This window comes from Mobula hypostoma, chromosome 22, assembly GCF_963921235.1.
Source record: "Mobula hypostoma chromosome 22, sMobHyp1.1, whole genome shotgun sequence".
NCBI classification, from domain to species: domain Eukaryota; kingdom Metazoa; phylum Chordata; class Chondrichthyes; order Myliobatiformes; family Myliobatidae; genus Mobula; species Mobula hypostoma.
In genome coordinates, this window is record NC_086118.1 from 56,469,436 (window position 1) to 56,486,269 (window position 16,834).

General features: G+C 42.5%; 1 protein-coding gene across 1 annotated transcript in view; it reads right to left on the reverse strand.

The window, feature by feature from the left end:
* Nucleotides 1-5,031: 5,031 nt before the first annotated feature.
* Nucleotides 5,032-16,834, reverse strand: part of LOC134336437 (polycomb protein Suz12-like) — a 65,626-nt gene continuing 53,823 nt past the window's right edge. The window contains exons 13-16 of the mRNA XM_063030667.1: nt 13,218-13,375; nt 10,172-10,370; nt 9,290-9,369; nt 5,032-7,432 (exon numbers count right to left, since the gene is read on the reverse strand). Of these exons, the coding sequence (XP_062886737.1) occupies nt 7,087-7,432; nt 9,290-9,369; nt 10,172-10,370; nt 13,218-13,375 (783 nt within the window). The 3' untranslated portion in view covers nt 5,032-7,086. The remainder of the gene's footprint in view (nt 7,433-9,289; nt 9,370-10,171; nt 10,371-13,217; nt 13,376-16,834) is intronic.

The following is a 16,834-nucleotide window of genomic DNA, read 5'->3' on the forward strand; positions in this document are numbered from 1 at the left end:
TACACAAAAAAATCAGTAATTGCTTGTCTCATTTGGTTCCTCAGTATGTACAAGGCACAGGAATGAAACTGGTGTCACCATTTCACTTTGAATAATGGGAGGGATATGGTATTAGGGAGAATAATAGCTCCGCACCTACTGGATGGCATCTACAAACACAAATGGGACAGCAAAATGGAACATAGAACAGAATAGTACAGCACACTACAGGCCCTTTGGACCACAATGTTGTGCCGACCCTCAAACCCTGGAGGCATTCAATTTTTTCTGAATGGTGTTAAACAATTTGCATTCATGAATTTGACTTGGCCACAACTGAAGAGGGCACAGCCTTCTAACTAGGGACAGCATGTCACAGATGCACATGGTGTATAAATCAGTAGCTCTAGCAGAAGTGGTAACACCAACATAGGACGGAGGTGGTATTGTACCTTGCTTTCATAGGTCAAGGGAAATGGAATATACATCATTCTGTAACAATGGTTAGGCCGTATATGGAGCATTGCTCACAATTCTGGTTGCCACCATGTGGTAAGGATATGACTGCATTGGAGAGGGCGCAGAGGAGATGCATCACAATGATCCCTGGGATGGAGTATTTCAATTCAGAATGAATACCTAACAATCATACAAAAGTGACCTATAAACAGGAAGAAAGGGTCCAGAACCAGAGAGTGAGGAGCAAGGTTTCGAGGGAATGAGGATGTTTTTCCAATCCAGAGGGTAGTTGGAATCTGAAAAGCTCTGTTTGAGGAGACAGTTGAGTCAAATACAATCAATATTTAAGGTGAATGGGTAAGGCAATAGATGGATACAGAGCTAATGTGGGCAAATGGGGATAGTGTTCGGCAGAATATCAGCACAGGATTTGTCTGCTTCTATGGTATGTTTTTAATGCACTTACACATTCCTTTCTAAAGGTTAACTTCCAGGTTGAAGAGGTGGTGAGCAGGGCAAATGCAATATTAGCATTCATTTCAAGAGGACTAGAATATAAAAAGGATGTAATACTAAGGCTTTATAAGAAACTAGTCAGACTACATTTGGAGTACAGTACTGGAGATCAGTTTAACTAGCAAGGGGTGTGCTGTCATTGGAGCAGTCCAGGGGTGATTTATGAGAATGGTCCCTGAAATGAAAGGGAATTTGAATGTACTCACGAGTTTACAAGAATATGGGGGGTGGGGGAGAGGAGGGGAGTCTCAGTAAAGCCCGTCAAATATTGAGAGGCTGAGTGAGTTGATGTGGAGAAAGTTTTTCCAATAGTGGGAGAGTCTAGAACTAGACTAGAACCTTCCTTTAGAACTGAGATGAGGAGGAGCTCCAAGATCTTGGCCTCAATACATCCTTGTACATTGGATTCTGGATTTCCTCACTTGCAGACACCAGTCAAGTTTGGATTGGCAACAACTCCACCACAATCTCCATCAGTAAAGGTGCACCACATGGCTGACTACTTAGCCCCCTGTACTACTCACTTTATACTCACGACTGTCTGGGTTGCTCAGATCCAATGCCATATTCAGTGCTGTGAAAGACACCGCTTTTCCCCTTATTAGGGAGAGAGAGAGAGCCTGTGGTATGTCAAATTACCGGCTGAACGAGCAGTCTTTGCGGTACTGCAAGTCTGTGTTTTTATTAATGGTGCGGAGTGCCAATGTTTTTTTTTGCTGGTAGGGGGGCGGGTATTGTTGCTTTGCTACTGCTTACGCATGGGAGGGGGGAGCTGGGGGGGGGCTTTGGAGTTCTAGCATTTAACTGTCATTCATTCTTTGGGACACTCCTGTTTTCATGGATGGTTGCGAAGAAAAAGTATTTCAGGATGTATACAGTATACATTTCTGACATTAAATGTACCTTTGAAGTTTGTTGACGACAACACTATCATAGGCCAAGTCAAAGTTAGTAACTTTAAATTCTTAGGTGTTACTATTTCGGAGGACCTATGCAGGGGTCCAGCCTGCAAGTGCAATTACAAAGGAAGCATGGCAGCGCCTCTACTTCCTTCGGAGTTTGTGAATATTTGACATGATATGTAAAACTATGACAAACTTCTATAGATGTGTAGTGGAGAGTTTAGTGACTGGCTGCAACACAGCCCAATATTGAAACACCAATGCCCTTAAACGGAAAATCAGACAAAAAGTAGTGGACACGTCAAAGTTCATTACGGGTAAAGCCCTCCCCACCATTGAGCACATCTACATGAGACACTGGCACAGGAAAGCAGCTTCCATCATCAGGGACCCCCACTACCCAGCTCATGCTCTCTTCTCAATGCTGCCATCAGGTAGAAGGTACAGGAGCCTCAGGACTCACACCACCAGGTTCTGAAACAGTTATTACCCCTCAACCATCAGGCTCTTGAACTAAAGGGGATACCATCACTCAACTTCACTTTCCCCATTATTGAACTGTTCCCACAACTGACTGATTCACTTTCAACGACTCTTCACATTCTCAATATTTATCTTGTATTTGCAGTTTGATGTCTTTTACACACCGTTTACCCACCCTGTTGAACTGAACCACACTCTGGTTGAACCCCCTAGCTAGACTGTTTTTAATTAATTCTGTTATGGTTATTATTCTATAGAGTTATTGAATATGCCCACAAAGAAATGAATCTCAGGGTTGGATATGGTGACATCTGTACTTTGATAATAACATTTACTTTGAACTTTAGTCAGAGGATGGTAATTGCCACAGGTGGTGTGGAGGCCAAGTCACTGGGTTTAAAGCCGAGGTTGATAGGTTCTCACTTATTAAGGGTGAAGAAGGTGGGAAAACAGGGTTGAGAGTGCCAGTATCTTTCCTGTAATGCCACAGGAATTTATCTTGTTAAGCAGCCTCATGTGTGGCACCTTGTCAAATGTTTTCTGAAAATCCAAGTAAACACAGTCTCTCCTTTGTCCACCCTGTTTGTCACTTCCTCAAAGAACTCCAACAGATTTGTCAGGCAAGATTTCCCTTTACAGAAACCATGCTTTGACATTTTATCATTACTCTCCTAGTACCCTGAAACTTCATCCTTAATAATAGATACGAACACTTTCTCAACCACTGAGGTTAGGCTAACTGGCCTATAATTTCCTTTATTTTTGCCTTCCTCCCTTCTTAACAGTGGAGTGACATTTGCAATCTTCCAGTCCTCCGGGACCCTGCCAGAATCAATCTTGAAAGATCATGACCAATCCATCTGTTATGTCTTCAGCAACCTCTCTCGGGACTCTGGGATGTGGTCTATCTAATAGGTGACTTATCCACCTTCAGACCATTCTTTTGGTCTTTAGTCTTATTACCTATATGAGAAGAATAAAAGCTTAATACCTCAGGTCCAGCTCCCCTCAGATCAATTGATTTGATGGAGGCAAGATGCTCACATTCAAATGTTTCTTCCCCACTTTAAACAGTTGTTCACCCAAGGCAGCCTAAGCATGTCCTTGAACCCTCTCCTGGGGATCTGCTAATCTCTTCCTCTGACAGACTTCAGACCTGTGTGTGTGTGTTTCAGAAGCCTGCTATGCTAGTGAGTGTTAGTGGGATGATGGCACGTGGGAGTACACTGGCAGGGTTTGTTTATCCTCTGGGAGTTCTGAGGATTTGTTGGATAAACCGTTGGTGGCATCTTTCCAGGGCTGTGAGCTACATGCTACAGGCTTCAATCTACACGTGATAAATAAACCTGAATCTGAACAGCTAGTTCAGCCATCAGAAGCAGAGAGAGCAGCAGTCACTGCTTTATCAATGAAATGGATATTGATGTGAAATAGAAAAGAACAGGAAATTGAGAGTCAGAAGAAAATAGTACAGATATAATTCACTACTTGGGATAGCTGGACTTACGAACAGCAGGTAATTAAAACTACCATCACACCATGGCAGGCTGCAAAACTCAACTCAAACTGGGCTAGCAAAGGAAAAGTGAAATGTTGGAAAAATCTGCCTCGCTCCTATTCTTTGTTCTCGTAGAAGAGTCATAAATAACTCATCTATTTTTAAAGCAGTCATTTATTCTACATGACTCCAGCCCAACACTAAGATTGACTCCATGCCTGTAAATATATAAGATAAATGCACCAGGCGCTCCCAGTTCCCAAAACCTACAGCAAAATAACTGAGCGGTAGTAAACTTAAATGCAAGCCACACAGGTAGACAAGCTGTCATTCCACACTGGAGCATTAAGATCTTGAGTTTGATGATTGCTGCCTGTTTGACCACAAGAGCACAGCTTGAGAATCAATCCCAGTCACAACCCTGTCCCAGACCCTCACTGCCACTAAGGACAAGGCAGTCACCACATTAACAAACATGAGGGCGTGGAAAGAAAGAGGTTTACATTTACATGCCACACTAAAAAATACAGAATGGAAGAGTGAAAGATTTAAAAACAAGATTGAAAGTTTCATTAAACCATCTAGGCTGCCTGAATCCTCTTTGTAGCTTGTAAAGCCCAGTCATTTTAACAGTGCTATTCTGGTGATCATTTCAGTGCTCAATGCAACAACTCTGGTCAACCCACAGCCAGCCACCTGCAACTTGCGCCAATGCTACAGTCCTGCATCTGCTAACCACTCTGAAACCTGATTCTTAGCACCATATTACTGCTCATCTGCATACTCAAAATAATTATTTTACACTTGCACCTGGTCCCAATAATTAAAACAGTTTAGTTTGCAGTCTGTCCAGTCAAAGGAACGAAACTCAGGAAGGTTACAGGGAACTTTCGGTACAATACATGTCAAAGTAGGCAGATGCAAAAAAAGTTCCCACTCTTGTTGGTCTATATGGACTGGTAAAGGCAGAGAGCTTTACAACACAGGTACAACGAACATTCAGATAGGCAGCTGATGAGACCCTGGCCCCGGCACACCATCATAACCAATCTCAGGGGTCAATGCAGCTCATGTTTTACTTATTGCCTCTAACACAGACCCTTCAGAACTGCAGGGTTTCTGACTGGGTGTGAAGGCTCAGCAACAGTTCGCTTCCAGTTTAACATCAACACATGCACATCACTAAGTCACTCATAGAGTTTAATGTCTTCATTTCTAAATTAACATGTTAATGTCGATGTTCTGCACAGGTTGGCATCATAGGCATTCAGTTTGGAGTAGGAAAATTACTTACTTTATTTTTTTTTAAATAGAAAAACCCATTAACAATTTGATGACCAGTTTACAAAAACTGACAGGCGGAAGGTGTGGGTTTTTTTTTAAAAAGGAAAAGTCAGTGTAAAATATCACAAAATCCAAAATTTCCAGCATTAATTCGAAGTCTTGGGCTGTCATACTGTGTAGACCACACCAGCTATCCGTGGCAGCAGAGAATTATTTTGCTTAGAAACATTAGCAGCAAGAAAAAAAAACACTACAGCACCCCAACCAAAAGTACAAAAGAAAAATCTGATTTACATGTGCACAGCGTTAAGCAGATCAAAGCCACAAACAAGAATGCAGAGACTGTACAGACACCCGAAAAAGGGCAACTTTAAAAACAATTCACAAAAATGCATACAGCTGGGAATGAAGAAAAGTCATCGACTTGTGGGATACAGTAAATTCAACATAATATCAATCAAACAGCAGCACCCTTCGCTCTCATTTTAAATAAGTCTTTTTCTTTAAAAAGCAATCCTTACGGAAGTTTTAAAAATAAACACTTAATGTTGATTGGCCCACAGTGTTAAATGAGTTCAAAAATTTGCATTCCTTATACTGTACCAGTAGTGGAGGACAAAAACATTGCTTTCCATTGGAAATAAATTGTAAACATTAACATTACTCAGATGTGTTCTACCTGCATAACTGACTTCTCTGACGTGACAAAATACTGTGTAAAATACATACCTCCCATCCATATCCTTTTTAGTGTCTCCTGCAATAAATACCCTGTGTGTTGGTAACAGGAAAATAAAAAGTCATAGTATCAACTGCAAAGAGAGATGGAGAGAATTTCTGGCCCAGCCTTGCTGTGAAGTTTCCATGCCCCTCCTAGCCCAACCTCACTCACCTCTGGAGTGGCAGCACCAAGACTCCACGTTCCTTTACTTTAAAGAGCATTTTCTTCCTGTTGAGATGACACGTCTGGCATAACCAGCAGAAAGATAGCCACTGCTTTGTAAGCTTCTGTCGACGAAACAGCCCCAACATTACCAGCAGAAAACAACAGTGAAACACAGCAGGATGTAATGCAGGACACTACTACTCACCAGAAGAGCTTTTGTTCTAAAAACAAAAGAGTCTAAATGAAGCTTGTACGCTTTGGCATGACAGCAAGCTGAAAGCAAGAAATGCAGAAAGAAAAGAGCAAAGGACACCGAGAGGTGTGTGGGCAAAAAAAAGAGTAGAAATACTTTAAAACAGAAAGAAACTTTTTTTAAAAAAGCAGTCCTTCCTATACAGGAACAGATCAGTACTGCTCCTGTGTCACAAGGAAATTAAGACTGAGATATACACAATATTTTAAATTGCACTTGTTTTTTTTTAAAAAAAACAGGACGTGTTACACTCATGGTTTTATACAGCATACTTCATCTAAAGTACATGCTTTCTTCAAAAAAAAGGGAAGTGATACACAATCCTTTCAGAGATCCTTTTATCACAAAAAACACTTCCAAGAGTTTTTAAAACTGTACAATACCATTTTTTTTTAACTGCCAATATTGATGGGTGAAATATTTGGTTTTTGTAGCCAAAATAAGATCTTGTAGAAAGAATGATTAGCACAGAAAACATCTGTAACCAGATGGAACTGCGCTCACTGTGATGAATGTAATGTCTTTTTAAATTGTACTTCATCGGCTAAATTAAGTACAATTAAACAAACACACCAACATTTACAAGAATAAAGTATCTGAATACAACACTGCTATCTCGCTTCACTCAGTTAATGAATAGCCCAGTGTCCATTTGGAGCCTGCGAACTCCAACTGCGATGCATACAAACAAATCCTGTCTTGCCCCCTCTCTCTTCAGTGACGACCCACTGTATCCAGAGGAAGGTGTGGACAGGGAGCGAGGACGAGTAGAAGGGGGTGGGGAGGGAGGGTTCAGGAGTCAGGGAAGAAGATTGGGTGCTTGACTTCAGAGTTTGTGCCTTTTGCTCTGTTTGGCGACACCTGAGGTGAGAATGTCAGTGCTTGATGTTTTGTCTCTCACAGCAGCAGCACTGTCTTCAGTGTTCGGCTGGCTTTCACCCGTGGGCTCCTGTCTCAGTTTCAAGGCAGAGTGATCTCTCTGCAGCTTCTGTTGCAGCTCACCAAGCCTGGCCATCACTTTATCTATGGTGGTTAAATTTATCAGGTTGAAGTCATGCATGCTAACCAGATGGAGCAGAAAGTTGCGACACAGGCTTTTCTCCACTATTCTTGGTCCACAAGTCTCTACAAAGAGCAGGCAAGACTGATGCATCTGGTTGTCAGCAATGAACCTGTAGAGCAGTAACAGATGATCAATAGATTGTCTTACAACCCAATTGCTGCAGATACTTATTGCAGTTGCATGCATGGGTGAGGCTAAATGCAGACAATGCTCTTACCACTGGATAAGATCATTTACTACAGCACAGACCAACAGATTAATGGCTTTTATATTCAGCCACAAAGCAAGGAGTGGATTTATCCACATCAGATGGGCAATGATTTTTTTTGGAACGGGGTAACAGAACAGGAAGATGGAAAAGAGCAACTATCATGAACGACTCTCACCATTCCCACTTCTCACTATTACCCACTCAGTCACAGGGAGAAGGTACAAACTCCTTACACATAGTGGCGGAATTGAACCAGGGTCACGTGCATTGCTAACCAATATTCTACACCAGGGTACCCAACTAGGGTCCATGGACCCCTTGCTTAATGGTATTGGTCCATAGTATAAAAACAGTTGGGATCCCCTGTTCTATGCCATGGTTAATGAAGACTGACATCTACAACACACACAAAATGCTGGAAAAACTTAGCAGCTCAGGCAGCATTTATGGAGAGGGAATAAACAGTCGTGATATGGGCCGAGACCCTTCATCAGGACTGGAAAGGAAGGGAGAAGAAGCCAGAATAAGAAAGTGGCTGGATAGGGGAGGGAGGCTGGGAGGTGATTGGTGGAAAAGGTAAAAGGATGGAGAAGTAGGAATGTGATAGGAGAGGAGAGTAGAACACTGGAGAAGGGGAAGGGGAGGCACCACAGAGAGGTGAGAGGGGAGCCAGAGTGGGGTATGAAAGGGGAGGGAGAAATTGACATTCATGCCATCAGGTTAGAGGCAACCCAAATGGAACCTGAGGTGTTGCTCTTCCAACCTGAGTGTGGCTTCACTATGCCAGTAGAGGAGTAGGAATGGAGATTAGTATTAAAATGGTTGGGCACCAGGAAATCCTGCTTTTTGTGGACAGAGTGGAGGTACTGCACAAAGTGGTCCTGCAAACTACATTAAGTCACACCAATGTAGAGGAGGCCACATCGGGAACACTGGATACAGCAGACAACTGCAACAGGTTTGCAGGTGAAGTGCTGCCTCGCCTGGAAAGACTGTTTGGAGCCCTGGAGTTGAGGGAGGAAGTGAATGGGCATTGGCATTTCAGCCGCTTGTGGGTTAAGTGCAAGGAGGGAGATTAGTGTGGAAGGGTGAAGGACAAGGGAATCATGGAGGGAGTGATCTCTGTGGAAAGCGGAGACTAGGGGAGGGGTGAAGTAAAGATGGTGGTGGGATCCTGTTGAATATGGTGAAAGTTGCAGAGAATGGTGAGCTGGATGGAGAGGCTCAAGGGGTTGCAGGTGAGGATGGCGGGAAGAAGGTGTGCAGGCAGATGGCCAGGAAATGGAGGAGATGCGGGTGAGGGCAGCATCAATGGTGGAGGAAGGGCAACCCCACATTTGAAGGAGGACAACATCTCTGATGTCCTCGAAAGGAAAGCCTTATCCTTCAACATGTTCTTCACCACCAGACCAAGGCTACACTGTTACAGATAAATAGCCTTGAACCTAAGGACTCCGTTCATCTATATTCCTTGCTAGTTACTGTGTATGGTCTATCCTTATCTGATCTTCCAAAACGTATCATTTCACACTTATCAGAATGAAATTCCATTTACCATCAGTTTGCCCAATGGACGGGACAGCCACCTTCTGTGTCTCAACAAGTAATTCCACCTAGCTCAGTAGGTGCCAAATAAACCAACGGCCCCAGTGCTGTAGAAGATAACACAAGCCACCTTGCACTACGTTCCACAGGAAACAGCACCAGCAATTAAGAGTAATTAAAAAAGAACAATAATTAAAGAACAAGACTTGCCCATGTTTCATAACGTGGAGGTTCCATAGTTTCATTACTTCTTTCTCTCCTTCATTAACATCTGTGAACTCATCAATTTGCTGTTGAAACAAACAATTAAAAAGTTCAAAATAAATATGAGTGAAACATTCTGGAAAATATGTCCATCTTCAATATGGCGCAAGGGCACTCCTGGAAAACTAATCTAACTTAAATAGTAAATAAAAAATGAAGAAATGGGGGGCAATATGGGAGAAAAGGATCATGGAGAAAGGTCAACACAACATGGTGGGCCAAAGGGCCTGTGCTGTGTTGTGTTCTATGTTAAAAATTCACCATGAAACGTATTGATGACTTTACAGTAGTAAAATCATGGACATCTAAAGATTAATGCTTTAAAAGCTTTATCACACCACCGACATTTGCAGTACTCCTGTAGCTGAGATCAGATTCAATTACCAGTCCACATCAGCCAAACTAATGGAAGTTTTGTGTCTACTCCAGTATGGTAGTGGAGGTAGTTGGAGCAGATGTGGTTTCTGTCGCTAAACGTCAGTGAGACTTGGGGCTCAGTGAGAACAGAATTCAGCTGTGCTAGTGATCTACTCTCCAACCAGCATATCCCTCCCTCTACCAACATAACAAATGGAGAGTGAGTGAACAGTTTCAGCAATAACCTGCTTCCTGAAGATCCAGATGGCCAATCTGCTAAGAGTTTTTGAAATGGCATAAAATTCAACATGTCAGGTTGCATCTATGCGATAAGAAAAGGGAATCAACATTGCAAGTTGAAGTCCCTCTATTCTCCCTCTCTCCACAGAAGACGCCTGAGCTGCTGAACCTTTCCAGCATTGTTTAACCTCCGATTTGCAGCGCAGAAGCAAAGGTTTGAACATTACTAACAGTAATCGTTTTCTCCCGCAGCCACTCAGGATCCTTCTCGTCCTCGCTGTCCACGTCCATCTCCTGCGGCCTGAGTGGCAGACAGGTGTCACTGTGGAAGTAAAGGCGGTTGTGCCCACTGATGTACGTCCGTTGCTGCTCCACTTCTCCATCTTCAGACTCCAAGAACTCAGAGAGGCTGGGCTTGGTACGCTTTGGTCTTCAAAATAAAGTGAATTCATTGTTCTTATGTCCACAATCCAAACTACACAGAATACATGCTTAATATCCATGCAGGTACTGAGAGAGCATACAGCAGGTTCAAGTTTAATGTCATGACTGTACATATATAAACAAAACAAAACGTTCTTCCCGACTACAGTGCACCCACACACAATACACACCTAAATATTACAAGTTAATAAAATAAAATTCAAAATGCATGTAGTAAAGCACAGCAAAGGTAAACAGCTTGCTGTCCTAGGGATAAAACCTCATTGGTGGCAGGGTATTCATTAGTCTCACAGCCTGAGGGAAGGAGTTAGCGGGGCAAATTGTAGTACTCCATCTCGTGCTCTCAATGTCAACTGAGACAGGTCATGAATCTAGGACCTTCTGTTCTGTATGACTTTTAGTTATAACAAAACTAATCACCAGAGAACCTCAGTTACACCTGGATGTCAATAATGCATCTGTCATTCACCTGGATGGGCAAGTTCAAAGACTGGTGACGTTGTGGAGAACGCAGAAGATTGCCAGAGGATACAGCAGGATACAGATGCAGTTGCAGATTTTGGCTGAGAAATAGCAGGTGGATATCAACTTACTGTTGATATCAACTTAATCAAGTTAACGTCCAAAATCTTAACAGTGTTGATGTACATAGGTATCTAGGGGGTCCAAATCCATGGCTCCCTAGAAGTGACTACGCAGGTTGATAGGGTGGTAAAGCTGGTGTATAGAATGCTTGAATTTATTAATCAAGGCATTGTGTTCAAGGGTCAGAAAGTTACGCTGCACTGTTATAAAACTCCAGCTAGGCTACGGTAGTGTAGTGGTTAAGAGTAACGCCATTACAGCGCTAGTGACATGGGTTCAATTCCACTGCAGTCTCTAAGCAGTTTTTAATGTGACCACGTGGGTTTCCTCGAGTACTCCGGTTTCCTCTCACAATTGAAAGATTTACTAGTTAATAGGTTATTTGGTCACATGGCAGAACTGGAGAATCCTCTCGCAGGAAGATTTTAAGAGGACTAGAATATAATAAAAGCATTGATCAGACCACACTTGAAGTATTGTGTGCAGTTCTGGGCCCCTTATCTAATAAAGGATGTACTGTCATTGGAGAAAGTCCTGAGGAGGTTCACAAGAACAACTCCAGGAGTGAAATGGTTAACATATGATCATCAGGGTGAGGGGAACTCATTGAAATCTCTCAGATATTGAAAGGCCTAGATTAAGTAAATGTGCAGAGGAGATTCTACAGTGGGGATTCTACAGTCAGAGGGAACAGCCTCAGAACAGAGTTGAGAAAGAATATTTTTAGCCAGAGGGTGGTGAATCCAGGTAATTCATTGTCACAGACAGCTGTGGAGGCCAAGTCACTGGGTATATTTAAGGCAGAGGCTGATGGGCTTTTGGTTAGGAATGGCATAAAAGGTTATAGCGAGAAGACAGGAAAATGACGTTGAGAGGGATAATAAATCAGATATGATGGAATGGCAGATCAGACTTGATGGGCCAAATGGCCCGATTCAGCACCTCTGTCTTATGGTGCAGATTTGAAGGGCTATTCTAATGAGCAGAGATCGAGTTGATTGGTCCAGAGTTTCTTACTGAATTGTACCTGATTCCGACAACATTCAAGGGTGCAGCTGTAAGAGTTTTCTCTACAGAGTGGAGAAATCAGAGGTAGTGTCTCAGGATAACATGGTGCCCATTTGGGACTGAGAAAATGAAGAATTTATTCTCAGTTTGTGAATCTTTGGAATTTTTGACCATAGAGAACCTTAAACAGACTTTTGGACTACCAAGAAATTGGGTTTTATGGGGAACTGGAACATGAGTGGAGTTTGGGCCAATCAGATCAGCTACAATCTAATTAGAATGTATGTGAAGTTCAAGGTACCCTGTGAGCCATATCTGTTTTTAATTCTCTGCTCTTATTTCCCATTTTCTTTCTCTTTCAACTGGTATAAACAAGGTTAAATCTGCCATAATTTGATAGTAAAATATTTCAGCACTCCCATCATTGATAACGGTGTGCAAAGCATAGCCTGGCTATTTCCTGTTTATTTCTTCATTCAACAGAGACAACACAATTGATTAGAATCTCTCCTACTCCTCTCTCACACAAACATTCCCTCTTTCTCTTTTTCCATTCCCCATTCTGGCTCCCCTCTCACTTCTTCTCTTCTCCTCACCTGCCCATCACCACCCTCTGATTCCCCTCCTTCCCTTTCTCCAGTGGTCCACTCTCCTATCAGATTCCTCCTCCTTCAGCTCTTTACCTCTTCCACCTAAAACCTCCCAGCTTCATCCTCCCCTTGCCAATCAGCCACCTTCCCCCCTCACTTGGTTTAAGCCCATCACCTGCCAGCTTGTACTCCCTCCCTAACATTCTTATCTTGGCTTCTTCCCTCTCCCCTTCCAGTCCCGAAGGGTCTTGGCCCAAAATGTCGACTGTTCATTCCCCTCCATAGATGCTGCACGACTGTGTGTGTGTATGCGCGCGCATTGCTCATGATTTCTTGCACCCACACAATCGTTTGTGTTTATGATTATCATTCTTTGACTGCATTGCTTTGTCCCATCAGGTTTTCTTCAGGCTATGACCTCAGTACGTGATAAATTGTAAAACAAAATCAAGAGCCATTCAGATCCATAGCTAAAGACAGCAGGTTAATGGAAACACTAGTCTGCAACCTGCGCACCATTCCCAAGACAATGATTAACATACAGAAGTCCCACAGGACACAGAAAGCAAGTGAAACCTTGGCCACTGCTACATCACTGTGACAATTTGAACATGCCTCTCTGGACTACAACAGTGCCAGTACGTCCTCACCTGCAAACCAAGATGTGGGTCACTGGCGTCCTTTTCACGGGGCCATTCCGGCTAAAGGCAAAGCCAGGCTGGGAATGAATATCCTGAGGATTCCCTGCATAAGAGCCATCATAACACTCATTGATGGATACATCTATCCTAGCACCTTTGGGATGAGGCTGCAAAGAAAACACAGATGGTGTACAAGTCACTGACATGAAGACTTCAACAGAACAATATTAACTTCCAACATTGTGCTGCTGGCAAGTTTCTGAAGTGACAAGCTCACTACACAGCACAACCACTACGTTAAAAGCCATGTGTTTATGAAACTGATGTCACTGAAAATTAGGCCAATTTTATCAAGTGTTGAGATGACATAGGACTGAAAACAGTTGAAAATACATAGGCCGTCCACAGTAACACATGAATGAAGGTCTAGAATTCAGTGCATGAAGACAGAGCTGTTAACACATTTAGAGTCGTAATCATCTAACCCAAAAACTGGTTCTCTCTCTCTCTCCCCCCTTCTCTCCTCTCCTGCTCATCACCCCTCTCTGGTGCCCCTCATCTTTCCATTTCTCCCATGGTTCACCCTCCTCTCCTATCAGATTCCTTTACCTTCAGCACTTTACCTTTTCCACCCATCACCTCCCAGCTTCTCACCTTATCCCCTCTCCCCCATCCACCTTGTCTCACCCATCACCTGCCAACCTGTACTCCTTCACACTCTCCACCTTCCCCCTGTACCTATGCACCCACCTAAAGTAACCCATTTCCATCATTTGGCACTTAACCATTTTTGGTGAATCAGATGCAGATTTAGATGCTTACGATTTTCAGCATGGGAACAGGCCATTTGGATCACTCACCAATCTGACATTAGCTCCATTTCTCACCACATTCCCATCACTCCTGATACATTCCATCACTCACTGGGGGTAACGTAGTGGCCAATTAGCCTATCAAACCATGAGGAACCCACATGATCACGGGGAGAACATGCAGACTCCACAAAGGCAGCAATCAAGGTCAAAGTTGAACTTTCTGGAACTGAAGCAGTAGCTTGACTCACCGTACCACAACTCAAAGTCAAAGCAAAACTTATTATCAAAGTATGTATGTATATGTTACCATATACAATCATGATTAATGTTCTTGCAGGCAATTACAGGTGAATAAAAAACAGAATTTAAGAAAACTTTACATAAACAAAAACAACCGTTGTACAAAAGACAATTTGTGCACTTAAAAACTGAGAACGTGAGTTGTAAAGAGTCTTGAAAGTCAGTGTGTAGGTTGTAGATTCAGTTCCAAGTAGTGGTGAGGGAAGTATAACTATTGACAGACTGACTTCTCCATCCCCTCAGAGACTGCATTCCACATTCCATCATCAACTTGATGATCTCTTAGATCCCCTCTGAACTGTTTAATCCTTGGATTAAACCTCTGCCAACATGAAAGACTGCAGCTTCTGGAATGAAGAATCAGGACCTGATGCAAGGGTTCCTCCCACAGATGGTTTATCAAACCTTTGAATCTGAAATGAGGAAAATGTTTCTTACCATCGAAACTATTTGTACTCCTCATTATTTTGTAAAGCTTAGTCAGGTTACTTTTAATCTGTCTGCTTTCAGGGAAAAAAATTGTATTGCAGCTGTGGCCTAAACAATGTTTATGTAAGTACACCATAATCTCCCAGGCTATTACAACTGTACCATGCCACCAACCTTATGGATCATCAGACATACTCTCTGTTCCTTATTACAACAGGAGCGTACTATTTATTAGTCCTCCCAGAAATCACCTCACATTTATTGGGATTAAATTCTATACAACACTGCCTGAGCATCACAGTCAAATTACAAAGTAAAAAAGCTGATCTCACAGATCAAGTTCAAGTTGCAGTCAAGTTCAGAACCTTCTTTGAACAAATGTATACTACTACATACATTAAAAATGTAATCACCATTCTCAAAGAGAATCAACAATATCAAGAATAAATCATTTCAGATATGAATTTTGGGTCTTCAAAAGACATTTAAAAGTGGCAATGAATCAGCATACAGGAGGGAGACTGAAAATCTGGCTGAGTGGTACCACAACAACCACCTCTTTCTTAATGTCAGCAAGACAAAGTAGCTGAATGACTTCAGGAGGAAACCAGAGGTTCATGTGCCAGTCTGCATTAGTGGATCAGAGGTGGAGAGGGTTAGCAACTTTAAATTCCTCGGTGTTATCATTTCAGAGGATCTGTCCTGAGCAATTACGAAGAAAGCACGGCAGTGTCTCTACTTCCCTAAAAGTTTGCAGAGATTTGGCATGACATCTAAAACTTTGACAAACTTCTATAGTTGTGCAGTGGAGAGTATATTGCCCAGTATCGAAACACAAATGCCCTTAAACAGAAAATCCTACAAAATGTTGTAGACACAGCCCAATCCATCATGGATAAAGCCCTCTCCAGCACTGAGCACATCTACACAGAGCGCTGTCGCAGGAAAGAAGCATCCATCAAGGATCCCTACCACCTAAGCCATGCTCTCTTCTCACTGCTACCCTTAGGAAGGTGGGAGCCCACACCACCAGGTTCAGAAACAGTTATTACCCTTCAATCATTAGGCTCTTGAACCAAAGAAGACAATTTAATTTGTCCCACAATCAGTGGACTCACTTTCAAGGACTCTTCACCTCTTGCTTATTTGTTATTATTATTTCTCATTTGTTTTTTTTTCCGTTTTGTATTTGTACATTTTGGATGTTTGTCCATCCTGTTGGGTGCAGTGTTTCACTGATTCTATTACATTTCTCAGATTTACTGAGAATGATGGCAAGAAATCAGATCTTTGGGGTGGGGGAGAGGCAGGGAGGGGGTGGTGGTGGTATATATACACACACAGAGAAAGAACATACACACACACTCACCCAGAGGTGCTAGAAAGTTTGTGAACCCTTCAGAATTTAGCAATTCCTCCTTGCAAAACTAGGATGTTGGTGGGTTTCCTTGCATAAACTACTTGCTTCAGGTCCTTTCATAACATCTCTAAAGGGATTAAGGTCAGCACTTTAACTTGGACATCCCAAAACACAAATTTTCTTCTTTTGAAACCATTCTGCTGTTGATTTACTCGTCTTTCGGATCATTGTTTTGTTGCATTATCCCACTTCAGGTGACAGACTGCTACCCTGACATTCTCCTGTAAAATGTCTTGGTACTAGTTTGAATTCACTATTCCCTCACTGATTGCAAGCTGTCCAGGCCCTGAGGCAGCGAAGCAGCTCCAAACCATGATACTCCTTCCACTATTCTTCACAGTTGGGATGAGGTTTTTTTTTTGTTGGAGTGTCCTTTTTCCTCCAAACATAGCAATGTGCATTTCTGCCAAAAAATATAACTTTTGTCTCACTTGTCCACAGAACATTGTTCCAGAAGCATTGTGGAACATCCAGGTGGTCTTCTGCAAACTTGAAATATGCACTAATTTTTTTTTTTTTTTTGGAGAGCAGTGGTTTCCTCCAGTGTCCTTCCATGAACACCATTCTTGTTCAGCGTTTTTCTTATAGAGGACACATGGATAGAGACTTTAGCATGTTCTAGAGCTTTCTGCGGGTCTTTTGCTGTTGCTCCTTCAGCACTG